Source organism: Apteryx rowi, unplaced genomic scaffold (assembly GCF_003343035.1).
Source record: "Apteryx rowi isolate R43461 unplaced genomic scaffold, aptRow1 scaffold_227, whole genome shotgun sequence".
Lineage (NCBI taxonomy): Eukaryota > Metazoa > Chordata > Aves > Apterygiformes > Apterygidae > Apteryx > Apteryx rowi.
In genome coordinates this window covers 953,701-970,962 of record NW_020448608.1, presented here as the reverse complement: position 1 = coordinate 970,962, position 17,262 = coordinate 953,701, and the positions used below count along the sequence as shown (strand labels likewise).

Here is a 17,262-nt window from a genome sequence, read left to right as displayed (position 1 = left end):
ACTTCACACTGCAAAAATAATCTCCATGGCAGCCTCTGAAGCAGCTGTGAGTGTCAGTTAGAAGGACAGGAATTTATCCTTAGTCCAGCAGCAACGAGGAAATATAACACCAAAGCAATGGGCCAGTCAGATGGGACGGTTTACTTCCATCTCTTCTGAAGGCACCATGTTTCTCTCTAAAGAAAACGTAGTACAATATTAAACCAGAAAGACGGAAATTTTTCAGGCTGTTCAGTTTTAAAAGATAAAAATTGGAGGAAGCTAATTTAAAGATAAAACAAAGCTCAGTGGTTTGGCCATCTAGATGGGACAGTGGAGAGTCATGGTCAAGGCTCTTCTCCAAGCAATGAAAAATGGAGACAATCATTTGTAACTAACACTAAGTGTCTTAACATCAGGCTAGCAAAGCATTAGGGGTTCTGCTTTCACTTACTTTTCACAGAATTACATACATACAAATAGTTACATTCTCAAACATCTCATTCTTGAGAGAAAATGGGAAATTTTTTTATTTATTTAATATTAAAACCATTCTTATCTATTCCTATCACTCTGTGCTGACAAGCCATTGACTGTTTGTGTGGAAAATCCAGCTCACGGGTGATTCTATCAGCTTTCACCTTTACTGCCATGATCTCAGAGGAAACAGAAAACATCCGTAAGTTAACATATAAAGCCCAACAGCCAGAAGTCCTTTACAGTAAGGCACATTATGCTGGCAGCCACATCCTTGAGGGATGAAGGTATGGGACAGGAAGCATGCCAAGGGCCATCAGGACAGCACTAAATAAAAGGTTACCTGTTCTGATGCTTGACTAAGGCCAAACATTTATACCCACAAGCTGCTACCACATTCACAAAACCAGCAAAAGGTTTGCTTAAACTGCAGTCTATCTCTAGCACTGTGTTCTCTGCAGAAACATCCTGCAAGCAGTTTTGGAACTTTTTCAGTGTAGGAGATGCAACAAATACAGCCTGCCTCTCCATCTTTCAGCCCCTTCCTACGATCATCYTAGGGCCACAAAGGGAGGCAATAATTTAATCTCAGATCCATACGCAAAGAACATATGTTTTGATGTTAGTTTGATACTTTGGAAATTCCACAACATTTAGGTAATATTTACTCATTTCCAGARCTGTTATTGGTTCTCTGGAACATAAAGTCCTGTAATGATGAATAGTCATCAAATTATATGGTAGGCTTCCATCCTGAGCTCAAAGATCAAAATGGACTAATCTGAAATCAGGCACAATGGCTAAGCAATCCCCTCTCTTTCTTGCAATAGAAATAATAAAAGAAATAAACGTATTTTATAGAAAACATGTGCATCCTTTATATTGAAAGATTTGCAATAATAGATATTCTATTACCTTAAGCTATTCTTCAGTATTTGTAATACCTGACTCTGGGTATAGATTCCTTTTTCCTGAACTTTGAAAATCAAACCCAATAAAGTCCTAATGAAAAAAACAGTTTCGAATAACAATACTTTGCATTATGTAGATAGGGGATGCATTCATAAGTGTGTAATTTAAGAAGATAATGAAATGTTCCCACATTTAATCATTAAGTGAATGACAGCAATTAGAGCTTTTTTATGGGAAATAAACCATATCAGTGCCTTTAAAACTAGAGCAGGCAGAGAATTGGGGGGGATGGCAACTGTTGGGGGGGTGTTTGTTTTTAATGAAACTCAATCTCTTCATAGGAACATGTTAGTTTTAGTGGAAATTTTTGGTGGAAAAAGTTGCTATAGAAGATGAAAAGTACACTTAACAGCCAGTAACCAAATCATCAGAATAGTCCACTGTTTTACTCCAAGGATTTGAACTTCCACCCCTTAGACACTCAAGATTTTATTCCAGATCTTTCACACCTTTGCAAGTTCTGCAAGCTAGACTTTAAGAGTGTTAAGTGTAAAAAACTTCAACAGCAGAGACAATTCCAAATACCCAGGTAAGCATGACATATGGTTTGGATGCACTCTGACTCCAGTAGAGCAAGCATTAGAACCTGGTTTTCTAACTAGCAACCTGTGGCTTCACTCGAGCTATACAACTACATTCTCTCTTTGGATGGCTCTCATTCTTCCCCTACCAGCTTTTGACCAAGGTCTTGGTGAAGAATCTTTTTTTAATTTTCACAATATAGGGAGACAGTTTTCCTTCCAGTATAACTGAGAAAATTGATAGAAATCCTTCAGTGCCATACTACTCAGTTTCAAGATTATTGCACTATTGATCTAAAAATGACGTGTTCAAGCATTAGTTGAACTGCCTCAGCCGGCATTCATGTGGCTACCATGGTTGGGTCCATCCACACGCTCTTGTGCTTCTCTTGGTCCCAGAAACTGCAGCACCTTCTGTTTCATCAGCTTCCTTGTCTTACTTCCTGGGCACAGACTTCCCCTGCCATTTCTTCCCAGAAAGGGAACCTCACAACTCACTGCTTTGCTTTCACTTACTGCTACAGCCCTCAAACTTCTCTTAGCTTACATGCACCCTTTCCCAGATGCCTAATCCACAGTGTGCTGTGCCTTTACAATTCAGGGACTCCTTCAGGGATGTGTACTGAAGAAATAAATATGCAAATATTATCAGGATCCTCAAACCACCTACTTTTCTTTTTAGCCTGCATAAGAAATATGCAGATCTGGCCAAAAATGCAACCACCCACATGCTTTTCTCTACTTGTGTTCTTTACACTTCTGAGTGCTATTTGAGTCTACCTCRGAAGACAGCAGAGGGGTCCTGTATATCCTACTTTCAGGCATGCAGCAAGTTTGTCTATCCTTTGCAGACTGTTTCTTTATTCTTCAACCTGTCCTTCAAACAGGACTCACCTACTATAAAATTTCTGTTCCTCTCCTGAACTCATACATTTTGCAGTTCAGACACCTTCTAAAGACTTGCTCTCTTTTTCTGCCAAGTTTCTTAAACTACAGGTCAGTATCTCCTTTTGTATCTCGCTATAATACTCGAACACCCTGCTGCCCTCAGTAGCCTAACAAGAATATACTTGTTCCCTCACCCATGCCCATCTCACCCCGCTGTGCAGGCAGAGGGGGTCACAAGGGAGCTGCCTTCTTTATGCCATGTGAGAGAGAGACAGACAGTCAGGTTAAAGCCAGGCTACCTTCCCTGGCTGCTGAAGTTGACCCAGCTGGCTCTCTTGGAATCAGATTATGGAAGCCACATCCTATACCTCCTCCACTGGCTCAGCTCTTTACAGCCTGTAGGTCTCTCTCCAGTCTAGCCACAAGTTTTCCATTTTTAAGACTCAGCTGAAACATCAGAATCCTCTGTTTTCTGTTTAGAAATTTGCATTTCTCCAAACCCTAGTCACCAGGATAGAGTTGGAAAAAGCTTGTTTTACTTAAGTGTGATCTTGTCATTGTCCTGAAGTGCTGATATCTAAATGGAAGTCATTAAAATTGAATAAGTCTCCTCAATGGCCCCTGCCTTTGAAACTATATGAAATAACCTTCACAGCTTTTACTGACTCTGATGTGCCAAGGTATTCGATGATACAGCAATTCCTGAACATTGACCAGAATTCGTCAGCTAGCTGTACATATACAGAACCCCCAATCTATCACAGCATGATTTCTGATCAGGACCCCAACAAGAATGTATTTCAGATTCTGTTTTGCAATGCTGCAAAATATTAAATAGAGCTAGAGACAAGGCACAGCAAGAGTTCAAGGGGACAGGATGGCTGAAAGGCTTCATAGGAAAAAAAACAAAAAACAAAAAAACCCACAATCAATGGGTGTTTGTCAGCACAATTAAGAAATTATTGATTACACAGATTCAGTTGTGCCACTGCAGCTTCAGAGAGAATACACTGCATCTCCCACTGCCTGGGATAAGAAAGCACAAAATACATAGCAAAGCCCAGGCAATACTAACTAAATTTTCTGTAAGTGATTTTTCTCCAATATCAACCAAGGATTTACCTGTCCTGTTTAAGCATTCACGTAAAAAGTTATGAAAAAAATAGAAAATAATGCAACCTATTCAAAAAGGCAGTCAAAAAAAACACTGGCACAGCTGCAGCTCCCTGTGCCAGCAAAACTCTCCACACATCAAAAGGAGGGATTTGCCCTGGCAGAGGGCATACAGTGCTACTGACACCATCCTCCTATTTCTGCGTATAGATACACTGTGTACAGGTATTTACCATATGATCCTAAATCCTGAGTGAAAGTAAAAGGTGAATGAACTGCCTTATTTTAGCAATAAGGATGCACATAGACTGGGCTGGCAATTTATGATCCCTATCAATAAATGATGGCTGCAGACACTACGTACTACTGCAGTCTTGTCCTTCACTGAATTTCCTGCCAAAGTTCACAAGTGCCTGTACTTGTAAAAAGCAGCATGGACAGAATAAAAGCCCTTCAAATTGTGCTCATGTGAAATCTCAACAAACAAGAGACAAAAGCTAGACAATCTGGACTGACGCTTTTTCAGTATATTTTTAGGTGGCTAAAGCATTCACTGACGTTTCAGAACACAATGCGATATACTTACACATACTGTAATCTCCATAAAACATTTCTGAGCTCTATCAGGGTTGAAATAGCAAACAAAAAAAAAGTAAATTTAAAATTATCTTTATTGTCCCTTTACAAAGTGGATATGTTACCATCATTCACTGAGGAAATTTGGGATCAAGCATAATATCTGTGTATGAGGTACCATGGTACGTGCATTAGTTAACACTTAGACCTCGTTTCTGCTGTCCCCTATTCACATCAAGTAGTTGCTGCAAATAGGGTCCCCCGTCTCAAGGGAGATACTATCCTGTGGGAATAGCATTGACAAAAAAATCCTTTGGCATTAGCACAAATATCATTTATTCATTTCTTCCTGAATTCTGTGGAAACAGAGAAGGAGGTCAGAACAGTCCCCTATAGAGACTATGTATCATGTCGCATTAAATTTAGAAAATTGTGTTCATTTTTTTTCCCCATTTTTTGAAGGGTAGGGTCGGAAGGGAGTTGGTCTTCTTACATTGCTGACTTCAAGACAGGCGCTTTTTCCTTCTAAGCTTTTGTACAATGCACAGTATAATACAGCTCCGATGGTGGTTACTATCTCAGAACATTGTAACAGTATTACAAATATATTATAGTGACACTAAAGTCCACAGATATGCTTACAAAAGGTTGTCAGTATGCTATGAATTCTTAAACACAATCATTTTACAACTTACATATTAATATTGTTTTCAAAACCCATTAACAATTGTAGATGAGCGCTACACTTTAATTTTAACTGAGAAATAGAAAGAAACCTAAACCATTTTTGTTGTTATCATAGCATTATCTAAGAAGCAAAACAGGCAGTGGGGACAAAATTACCTATCTAGATTAATTTGTGTCTTTTGTGCAAACCTTCTTTTACTCATCTGTTTTCATTTGTTATTGCCTGCCAACCTGTAGAGCCACCCACGTCCTCCAAGCACTGAGTGTGTTTATTTTTCCTCCTGTTTCTCGCCCTTGCCAACAGCAGGGCTAACACACTCCAAATGACTTTGCTTTTATCCCTAATAGTGGCAACTGCTCTTACAGCTCCTCAGAATCTATTAGCATATCATGAACAAATATTCTTAGTGTCTACCAGGCCCCTGAATTAAAAGAAACAAGAAATAAAGTAATCCTATTGAGAGAAAACCAAGTCCAATACAGGCCGGGAGAACACTGACAAAACTAACTGAAATGTCTGGTGGTGAATGCTGGGGTTTCTTCCTTGGACTCTCCTATGATATTGAGGGTGATGTGGGGTTCTCCATTTCAGCTTTTAACCGCCTTTTTTTTTTTTTTTGACTGCTTAATATTGCCCACTGCTTCTTGCAAAGAAACTTGCACCTATTTTTCCTGCATATTTTGTCTCGGGTGATACTTCCTATGGCGCTGTCCATCCTTATTTATTTTGAGGTAGGTTAATATTTGAGCCAGTAATTTAAAACAAGACACAGCTAGAATGTTTTGAAAGTATAGCAACACCCTTCAAAACAAGGGCAGTTTTTGCTTTCAACCAGAATGTCTCACACCTCTCTCAACTGCTCTCAAAYCAATCTTTTTTCCCCACATTCTTCCTGTAAAATTGATGTCCACGGAAAAAAAGTATATGCACTAGAATGATACCAGGTAATACTTAATACGATGCTCTCTTCACCCCATTGCATACTGTTTCACTCAAGAAACAAAATCTTACTGAACATACTAAGAATTTCCCAAGGCAGAGCACAGCTCCCAGCTCCAGCCCCCTTCTGCAGAGACTACCGAGGAGCCAGCAAGGTGCTGGGAAACACGGGGCCTTACACCTTTATGCTGAACCACCAGCTGAAGTGGTTTCCACTTTGAAGGGATTTCGTGATGTGAACATGTAGCAGATTGAAATCATGGCTTCATTTCACACGGACAGCCACCAAGGGTAATGATATTGAGGTTCGAATATCCTAGGCCAACATCAAGTCGATGACATACAGTTCATAGTCTCATTCAAGGGACTGTTTTATGGCATATGATTGTTTTCAATTACTACAGAAGCTTTAAAAACAAAAGTAAATGAAAAGCCAAACACAAAAATGTATTCTAAAACTAGTATCTATGTTTATCTGAGGGCATGTTAAAATACCTTTTCCCCTGGGGTCACGGAGATTCGCCATATACAGTGTGTGTAGGAAGGATAACCATTTGGAAATCCTGGAGAAGAAAAGTTGCCCATAGATTCCTGCAGTGTTTCTCCACAGGCTGAAAGAAACAAAATACAGTAAAAATATAAAATTGAATGTTTCTAACAGAAAAATGTGTCTTTCCAATATCTATTTAGAATGCATTTAACTCACTGTAGATGCAGAATGAAAAACAGACTAGTTATTTTATGATTTATTCAAAACAATGACTTTAAGCCAGTCTGACATTCATTCCATTTTACACAGGATGTTTTTATTACATGAACCGTTTCACTTGTGTGCTTTCTGCTGACATAAGCAAAAATTACAGCAGTCTTAAAAATGTCATTGCTGTCAATCAGTTGGAAAATTATACACACAATTTTATTTTGGAAAAAAAAGAAAAAAGAAAAAAGATTTGTCCAAACCCTTAGTCACAGCCTTTAAGAACTAAAACAGAACTAAAACAAAAGCTGGCACAGAATGATTGGCACAGCACTGTAATTTTGTTAGTGGTTTCATTTAATATAGTACGTTGCCCATGTAAGGAACTGATCTGACCCAATGTCACCCATTTATATTGGTATAGAAAATTTAAATCCTATATTCAACAGTATCTCTTTCAACAACAATTTGTAGAGATATCAGTAATAAAGCAAAGTAAACGTAAAGTCTAAAATACCAAAAGCTTTGATATTCTTTATTACTGAAGCTTTTATCACCCATATCTCACCTGTCAATCATGCTACTAGCTGCTGGCTGACTGATTAATAATTCTTCTTCACAATAAATACAACACTGGAAGCTCCTGCTATTCTCCACCATTAAAACTGATTCTAGTAGGGTGTCACACCTCAGTCAGTCATCTTTTTGACCTTCAATCAAATTGTTCCACCTGCTGATTTTGCAGGTGTGATACGAGATGTGAATTTGAGAATATTATCCTGTGACTGACAGTGTAATCAGATCTGCAGTACTTTCAAATTACAGAGCTACAGCTGCCAGCAGGTGAACCATTGTATCATCAAGATCTCAATGAATTATAAATGACCTGGAAAATCTTTAAATAAAAGGAGACAAAGGAAGAGATTGTTTATGACAAAGACAGACAATACAGCTATAAAGGCTGTCTTGCTAAAATGAGTCTAAGATGCAATATGACAACTACACTGTAATATCAGGCATAAGCTACATTCAAGGTATTAAATATGCTCTCCGACATTGAAATGGTTATCGTGAAGAAGAGACAAAAGATATGGGAGCATCCCAAAAAATTTTCACAGCCAAAGTAACATGTCACTGTGTCCTTTAGAAATGAAACAAACAAACTTTTCCTCCTTTTATTTAAAAATAATTTGTTTCTATATTTAAAAAATTGTAGGCAATCACAGCAAATAACACATATACAAAAGCTGTTCAGTGCTAAATAATTATTTCTGTACAAACCATTTTCAGTAAAAATGCTATATCCACAACTGACCATAATTTATTTTTAACCCAGTAATGAATGAAAACTTCAATAAATTGCAGAGTACTATACTGGATTCCCCCAGTGCTGACTATCGAGGTGTATCATAGTTTACAATGCAGACGTAAAGCATCAAAAGGAAGCCCAAGAGTAGAACAATACTCTACAGGAGTACGGTAAAGCAGAACCAGAAGAGGAGAAACTGCTGTCTGCAGAATTCAGGAGGTCTGTGAGCACCCAAGCATTCTGCTCACCACTCTGAGAGCCCTCTCTTGCTGTTCTTCTCCCTCATGTATGGATTCATTGGGACTACACTGCAGCCCGGTACTCTCACAGGGGGTAGAAATATTGTTCCTGCTTTAGTGCTTCTTCTATTTGCTCTGGCTAAATAACTATTTCAACAACATTTCTGTAACTAAGCATCCCTGCAGCAGATGACACGTGCATATGACGGTACAATGCTGTTTGCCCGACCTTTTCTGCTCACAATGCATTTCTCTCAGTGAACTTTCACTTTGACTCACAAATATTCATTATACGCAGGAACAAAAAAATCACAAAAAGCAATTTGTGGAAAGCAAACAATCAAACATCCGGGGCGTAAGAGAAGTCAGTTCAAATGCAGCCCTGCAAGTAACAAGAGGGAAGGCAGACTCTTACACAACTACCCCTTACTAACCCTGAATTACCCCATCATAAAAGCAGGCTAACAGATCAATCGGTTTAAGCATAATAGCTTTACACTTTTAAAACATTTCAGCATTTATCTCTCATATGTAATGCTGGATTATTTTCTCCACAATATTAATAACATTTCGTGCCCCATATATAGAAGTTATATGTAGCCATAAAACTGTGGACTATGAGTAGTTGCCACAGAACATATTCTTTTTCTAGGAATTAAAGAACAAAACTATATGGTGTAAAGCTGACTACACCCTACAATTTTAACTTAAATCTAAATGCCTATGAGCTTTCTAATAAATCAAAATTTTCATAAATATTTCTGAACTTTAGGGAAGTAAAAGAAAAAAAATCAACTGGATAACTTCTACTAAGAATTAATATAACTAGAATTTATAAAATATGTTTTGGCTTTACATATTTCACAATATTTACCACTTAGTTTAAAATTCGTGGTTACTCAAGGGAAACACAACTAGAACAGCTTATACTATTCAATACTTGAATTAATGATCTGCGAGATCCAATTGGCTTTCCTTAGGAGTTCAGAAACAGATTTCTTAATTCTCAATAGTAAAAGGACTCATCTGCTCCTCCTTATAAAGATTAGCAGTGGAAGCAGATAGCAGGCAGATTATATGCCTGTACAAAGCAATTTCTACCAGTGAAATCTGCCAGCGTTTAATTATACAGCCCGCACATAACACCTCTCTGGTTTGGCCTACACACACAGTCAAGTTCTATTAACGATTACAGGGAAATCTGCAAACAACAAAGCCCAGAGCCACCCAGGCATTTAGGCAGCCAACTCATTTTTTGTCCACAGCACCAGTAAATACATACTGTAACATACAGATAATTTTAACTTACCCATTTCCAAAGAGAATTGAGATCTTTAATACTTTTGACTTAGACCCAAGTCCATACATCTACACATATATGGCACCTATAACACATATTGCAGTCACAGAGCCCTAAAAATACCTGGTGGTGATAATATATTCATTGCCAAAATTAAAAAGTAAATCAGTATTTGCTACACATCGTATTTTTCTGTTAACTTCATTCCCCCTTATAGTTAGGAGGAAAAGGTCTTAATTTAAAGTCTTAATCCTACTTATGTAGGGAATGAAGGCTGGCTTTCAAAGGTGAACACTTTTCTGTTCTAATTGTAATGTGAGCAAGTCAAGCTTCAAGATTATTAGCGAAAACTGCACAAAAAAGAACCAAACTAGGCAATATTCACCTGCTCTCTTCCTCGCATACCCATACCAAATCCTGGTAATATGGAAATGTGCTGAACTTCTTCAGTCCATCCCCACATCCCCTGTGTAGCCTTCTGCTGCCAGCCTGACACTCCTTYCCCATCCACTATTTAGGCCCTCTCTACCTACTTTTTTTCCTCATCCTCTCTCTCTGCCTAACAGTATCCTTCTCCATCATTTCCCTTGCCTATCCTCTCGCTCCTATAAAACTACATGTACATTTTAAATCAACTACAATTCCTATATCAAACTACAATGGTAGACCTACATTAGTTTTAGCAGCTACGCCAAAAGATAACACCTTCTATTACCTTATTAGACAGATTGAAAACCCTTGTAATACAGCCAGGCTTGAAGACCAAGAATCTGTTCTCAAATGCCAAAACACTCAAAGTCCAAAACACGGTTGACAGAGGAAGGATCCTCAACTTATTTGCTTGCTTTCTCTTTATTATTCAGTGGTGTAATAATGTAACTCAGTATTAAAATGTAACAGATCCCTATCAGTGGCTATGCTTTCCTTTGATAAAAATCCTAAGAAAAATGCAAAAATAACTCAAAATTGCTATTCATAGAGTGTTGAGTCCTGGCACTTACTCAGCTGATAAAAGACAGGTTATCCAATCTYACGCCTCAGCTTCACCTAGCTCAAATTATTTCTTGATCACTGAGCCCTCTCCTGAATAATGACCCGAATATTCTGAATAGAAAAAAGTCTGTGAGGCAGCCTTGCACTGACTGTGTTCTCCAGGAGCGCTGAGTTCAGGTTCATCTTCATACACCTCAGAAAAATGCAGCAGATTTCTTGGACCAGTAACTGCTGGCAGGAATTACTAGAACTTTGCTTTGAATGTTAAACTCTAAATGAAATGTCTGCAATACTGTAAAATTCTTTATCAAGCCTCAAAAGAAAGGGTGCATTTCTCAAAAATACTAATTCAAGTTACTATTTTATGTATTTTCACTGTATTAAATTTAAGGTAATAAAAATGAACACAAGAAACAATGCAATTATTACTATTGTTTGTAATACTCACTGCTACTCTATCACAAGCATAGCAATCAACATCTTTTATCTGAAATAGGAGATAGAGCATACCTCTGTAAACAGCACTGTATCAGGGATCTTTTTGCCTGAAATACTATGATGATCACAGGATTTTTTTCATAAAATGGAATACTTAGTTTTGCAATTTTCAGTCCCACTAATTGCTTAAAATTTATTAGATCATAAATCACGTGCAACTTTGAGAGTTTTCTTTATTAGATGTTTATTTTTAAGTCTTTGTCACATGTTATGCAGTTATGCAGCTCCTACTGAAAAGATTAACTGAAAAAAAATAGCATATTAGATAGTATGGTATTTGAAATTTGTAGCCAAACCTTCAGCCTAATTGCCACACTTAAAACTCACTTTCTTTATATGGGCTGGCTCACGTATGTAAGGCCAGAAAACCATCATCTTTTATCCCAAAGTTTGCCGAAGTGTAGCACCAGAAAAGGAGCATGATCCTGCAACCACTGCTCATATTTATTATCCCTCTGAAGTATGTTCATCAGTGCTGCAAAAAATAACTGTTATTTTTACAGTGCACACTACTGCAGAACAACTGTGGTTTTACAATACTGTGAAACTAACTTTCAACAAGATTTTCAAAACACTGGAAGAAATGATCACTCATTTATATCTTCTTATGAATTTTATAAAAAGGTCATTTTCTCCAAACAATTATTTGAACATTAGCTCAAAAAGCACATTATATCCTTCTCAGCTAATTGAAAGCACATGTTAGAGTATTGCCTACACATTCAACAGCCTAACCTGCCATTATTTATTTTTTTACTTAAATCAACATGATCATAAGATTCTAGCTATGTGGTTTTGATTCTTACAGGCTATTTTTGCTTTCAAAATTTGTCTTTTATCAAAATATATATATGTAATTTCTCTGTGCTTATGAAATGGTTACTCTTTGTACACTCCTGTTAAAAATAATGCTGCCAGAAAGAATGCTATTATTAAAGTACTTTCTATATCAAAAGAACTGAACAAAAATTGTTACAAAAGGAACATATTTTAATGTGGTTTCTCCTCTGGTAGGCCCAGAAACTCTGCGCTTGTTCTCTACATATAGAAGATTTGAATTCTGTGTACTTACAGCACAAAGCAAAAGCACATTTCAGATGTACATTGTACATCAAATGCACATCAGATGCCCCAGATCTTCAGTTAATCCCAGTGATGCTGATATGAATCTGCAGCAGCTCCATCACCTCTGCCATGATCCCTCTTTTTAGCACTTCTGTATTGATCAGGTGGTAAAAAGTAGCCATATATCTGGCTTAAATCCCTTCATTAAATCCCTTGAGGAGCAGGAGAGTTATAAAACCTATGTGGCAGAGGACTGGTATGTCTACCCTTTCACAAGGGCCTTCCTGGTAAATTCTGGCTGATATATGGCACTTCTGAACTGCTTCAATTTACACCAAAGGTTAAAACTGGTCTCAGCTACAACCAAAGCAAGGAAAGTAAAATCATCTTCAAGACTACCACCATTCTGCCAGCACTTAGAGAAGGACTTGTTCTACAGGGTAACTTTGGGTTAATCCAGACACGCAACTCCTGTCTCTGACACAGACCGTAACTCTACCTCAAAACTAATTTGAAGTAAAATGCTAACATGCATTTGAAGTTATACGATGCTACGATTAGGCAGAAGACATTCAAATACCAAATGTAACTGTTATATCTGTACAAACTTTGTAGTAAGATCTAGCCAGTTCATCCATAAACATCGTTGACAGCTTTGTTGTCCTAACTTATAATTTCTCAAATTTTGAAGAGTCCTGTTCAGAGCCAATTGCAGTAATTTAATTTGCTTCTTTTGCACTGCACTCCACTCAAATTCAAATAAAAAAGGACTCAGGTTCTGAAGTATATTAAAAGCAACTCGTTCATCTAATTATACAGCTCAAGTTTTTAAGTGCAAATATGCAAATCAAAAGTGACATTAAAAATCATGTTTTTTCTAGTCATTGAACAGCTAAAGAAAAGACTGAAATGTCATGAAATTAAATGCCCTTTCAAGCAGTTTAGCTATTCTTAAGTGCTTTGCATTCCAGAGACTTTACCTACAAGATTTTTTTATGATTCACTTCTTGAACTGCCTATGTCAGCTGCCAACATGGAAACAGACTACCAAGCAGCTGACTCAAAAAATTTATCATTCTTCTTGAACAACAAAGTCAAACAGTCGCTATGTGTTTTTTGATTGATTGTTTGTGGTGCAATACCTGGACATCTATACAGCTTTCTTGCCTGTGCAATATCTCCTTTACTTAGGCGAGTACGCTGGCCAATGGCAGGTCGTATACCATTATCATCACGGGAAGGGAGAATGGTATCCAGAAACATGCCCCTAAAAAAAAATAAAAATAAAAAATAGACCCCAAAAAACCCTATCAGTTTTCTGTCATAAAACTGTCTGAGTTTTATGAATGTATAATACTGTTTTTTAAAACTAGAATTTACATTTGGCTTAAGAAAGAGGGTAAAATGCAGAACTTTAAATATAGAAAACAAGTCAGCAAAATTTTGCAGGCTGGAAAACCTTACACAATATCATCCAAAAAGAGTCTTCCTTCAATATATCAATTAACATATCAACTTTTATATTTTTGTTAGACCACAGCAGAGAAATCTCTTATTAAAATTTAGATTACACTAGGAAAAGGCACCACTGTAGTTCAGCTCTTGCTACATTGAAAAAATGATTTATAAAATTATATAAAAATGAACATTTAAGTAAGACCCTATCATGAAATTCTTAATGACAAAGTTCCTGTTTCTAACAAAGTTTTAAGGAAGTCTTAAAGTCTGACTTACGTGTGTGAAAGCAGGTAAACTCAGTTATGTTTGCCAGTCCTCTGTGAAGTCATCCATCAGTGTTAAGGCATTTCCACATTATTTGTGGAAATATTTTTAACATAAAATCATTCTTCTTTCATGGATTATAATAGGTCTAACTCTATTCTAACCGTGGCTGCTTTTGAAAAATAAATGTCATCTCGCCAATCTCAACTGCTTTGCAACAATATATATCAACTTACCGCATGTGAGTTCAGTAACAGTAATTTACTCTAAATGACTAGATGTAATAAACTTTCTTCAAATGTATAGTTTTATTCAAAATTTCCCCAATTTTAAATATGATTTAAAATATTCTGATAGTCTCAAATTAATTTTAGAAGAACAACGTACTAAAAAGTTCTAATAGCATGCTACAGAGTTTGAAAACCCTTGAAAACCAATAAAATGCCAGTTAACAAAATGTCAGTTAATAAACAGTTAATAAAATGCCAGATGAATATGGTTCTATATTCTCTTGACCTTTTTCTTTAATTTTTGATACTCATTTTTATACTTGTAAGGTTTACATTGAAAACTAAAATTGCTGCTTTCAGTATAGAGGGGATAATGTGGGTCCAAAATAATGAATAAAAGCAAGGATCTTTGTAGTTGGGGACACTTTTTATTAATACAGACTTTTAAATATTATAATAAATGGGTTATTTTGAGTATCGATGGTATACACTGCTCTCTTTATCCAGTCACATTTCTTGTGGCTTCACTAGAAACTTTGCAAAAATGAATGACCTTAAGATGTTCCCCTAACCTAAACAACAAAGTAAACTATAGCAATTTTTAATTTCTAGAAATAAGGCACATTAGTATTTCAGAAAAAGGGATTGTATCAGTAAAGTRTAATTTTATTTTCCACTAAGTTTTGGTACATCCTGAAACTGATGCTATTTATACTTTGAAAAATGTGAAACCAATCCCCTCTTAAATCCTTTAGCACCATTCTATGTCCTTTAATAAGGGAACAATTTGTAACAATTTTAATACAGCATGAACATTATTATGTTTGACTAGAACTTTATGATGTTTTGTGATTTCTGCTACTTACCCTGGTGAGCAAAGTCTAACAACTAACAGTTGGCAATATTCCATACTGAACTTGACTCATGCTTTCAAGATAAATCAGTGCAAATCAATACATGATCTCAAGGGATTGCTGGTTGTTTGTAAACAGCATGAATCAACAACCTCTTGTATCTTGGGGCAGGGCATGCCTACTCATGGCACTATCAGTTTTTGCCAACTTGGAAAGTGGTGAGATCAGGGCCTAAAAAACAGATAATCCTGTTGTTGTCATTGCCCTGGGACTCTGGGAGGTTCCAGCTTGTTAAGTTACTCTATTTTATATAGGTTCTTATCTCTTCCTTAAGGTAATGTGTCTATAAATAGATCAAGTGATGTGACTAACATCTGTCTCGTGTGGCTCACTTCCATGCTCTTCCAAGGGTGAATTATGTGTATGCTGAATGTGTTTTTTGGTAGGATTTATTTTTTTTAATAATAATGATTTGTATTAGAGAGAAAAAGCTTAAGAAATATGTTTTATGCTTATAACAAAGGGTGTCGAGACTTCTGGTGGTCCTTAGTTTATTTCAGAGTCTCAGATTGTCCACAGAAAGTCTATTTTATGTCCAAACAAACTTACAGTTCCTTTACAATACACAACTTTCATCACCATAGCATTTTTGCCTTAAAAATGTAAAATCAGACAAGAAGCAGCTAAGCACTTCACTTTCCAGACAAACTCTACTTTTTTTTTTAAATAGGTTTTAAATTTGCATTACTCTGGTGATATTTTTATAGAGTAATTGCTGCACTGCAACTGGGTATGAAATATAATAGGAGCACTGTGTGAAAGATTCCTGCTTCMCTTGCTGTCCAGAGTAGGGCTAGCCTAGGGGAACAGCTGGTTGTACAGCTCCCCACATCCTTTCAAATTTCAGAGCAAGCCCTGGGTTGGCTAATATGGAGTTGAGAATGGGTCAGCCTAAAACAGGCCGAAGGCAAAACAGCAGAATTTTATTATACGGTTTTGATGACAGCAACAACCTGCACAAGCGATACAGAAGAGGCTGCAGTCTCTGTCCTAAATGGTTGACTACAGCCTTTTGCAAATGCTGTGGTTTAAATGGTAGATTTTCTTAATACCATAACCTGTTCTACCCACATAAACCATAGTTACTCAAACTTTATGCAAAGCAGATTTTTCTCTAAGAGAACAGATCATATTACACATAAAACCATTTCACTCATTTGATTTTTACAAATTCTGATTTTTGCAGAATATAAAGTACTATCCAAAAAAGTAATTATTATGAAATGATGTTTCCAAATTATCTTGACTTAAAATCTAAAGAACTGAAGCAAAATTAAAAGGTCACATTGGAACTTAGCACTATAAGGAGAAAAGTAAGCAATATCTTGAAAAATGTAATTAAATTATTCTGTAAGGTCTGACTTAAAATAAGCTGTGCTTTGACTGCTGTAAGAATACTGTGTAGCAAGAGATAATATTTTAAAGATGTTCTAGAATAGTTTTAAAAAGTATAGTTTTAGTATTCACAGAGAAGAATAGAATTAAAAGTCAAAAGGTATAACCTGAGACTCCAACCTTGAGAAGGTGTTCCTGGCATAGTGCATAATGCTGTCAAAGTCATATGGTTCCCCAAGGGAGTTCACCTCTCCAGGCTCCATCTTCAAGAAGTTGTATTCCTGACCTATGGATGATCGATAATTTAGCGTTTCTGTCACATCTCTCTTTGTTAAGATCAAAAACCAAACAGGAAAAAAAAATCCAAAATCCTAATATAATCACTCACTGACATTCATAAATCTTAGTCATTTGGGAGTAATTGTGTGCTTTTATTAACCAGGAGAGCAGAGACATGGTTTCCAAAACCCACATCAAACACCTATATTTGGCATTCAGAAAGAGCATTTTCATTCACCTAGCCCACAGGAAGGCCCCATACCTTATGCTATGTTTCATGTAGAATCCACAAAATTTACTGGCTTGTTCCTTAATCTAGCAGTGGGGAGAAATCCATCCCATAGCAAACACTCCAGAAGAAGCCTGCTCAGTGCAGGCTGGATACTAAAGGGACTTTGCTTCAAAGGTTACTCTCAGAGCCCCCACATATTAACAACTACTGGTAAGTCACATATTCAAGAGCCCAGCTGTTGTAACAATGAGAGAATAAGAGGAACAAAGAATGATACTTAGTTCATAATTCCAGTC

At 36.7% G+C, this 17,262-nt stretch overlaps 1 protein-coding gene across 1 annotated transcript in view; it reads right to left on the bottom strand.

The window, feature by feature from the left end:
* The window catches only part of TLL1 (tolloid like 1), a 141,092-nt gene that overhangs the window by 41,227 nt on the left and 82,603 nt on the right, over positions 1-17,262 (bottom strand). Inside the window, exons 7-9 of the mRNA XM_026065406.1 lie at positions 16,636-16,741; positions 13,397-13,521; positions 6,649-6,764 (exon numbers count right to left, since the gene is read on the bottom strand). Coding sequence (XP_025921191.1) covers positions 6,649-6,764; positions 13,397-13,521; positions 16,636-16,741 — 347 coding nt within the window. The remainder of the gene's footprint in view (positions 1-6,648; positions 6,765-13,396; positions 13,522-16,635; positions 16,742-17,262) is intronic.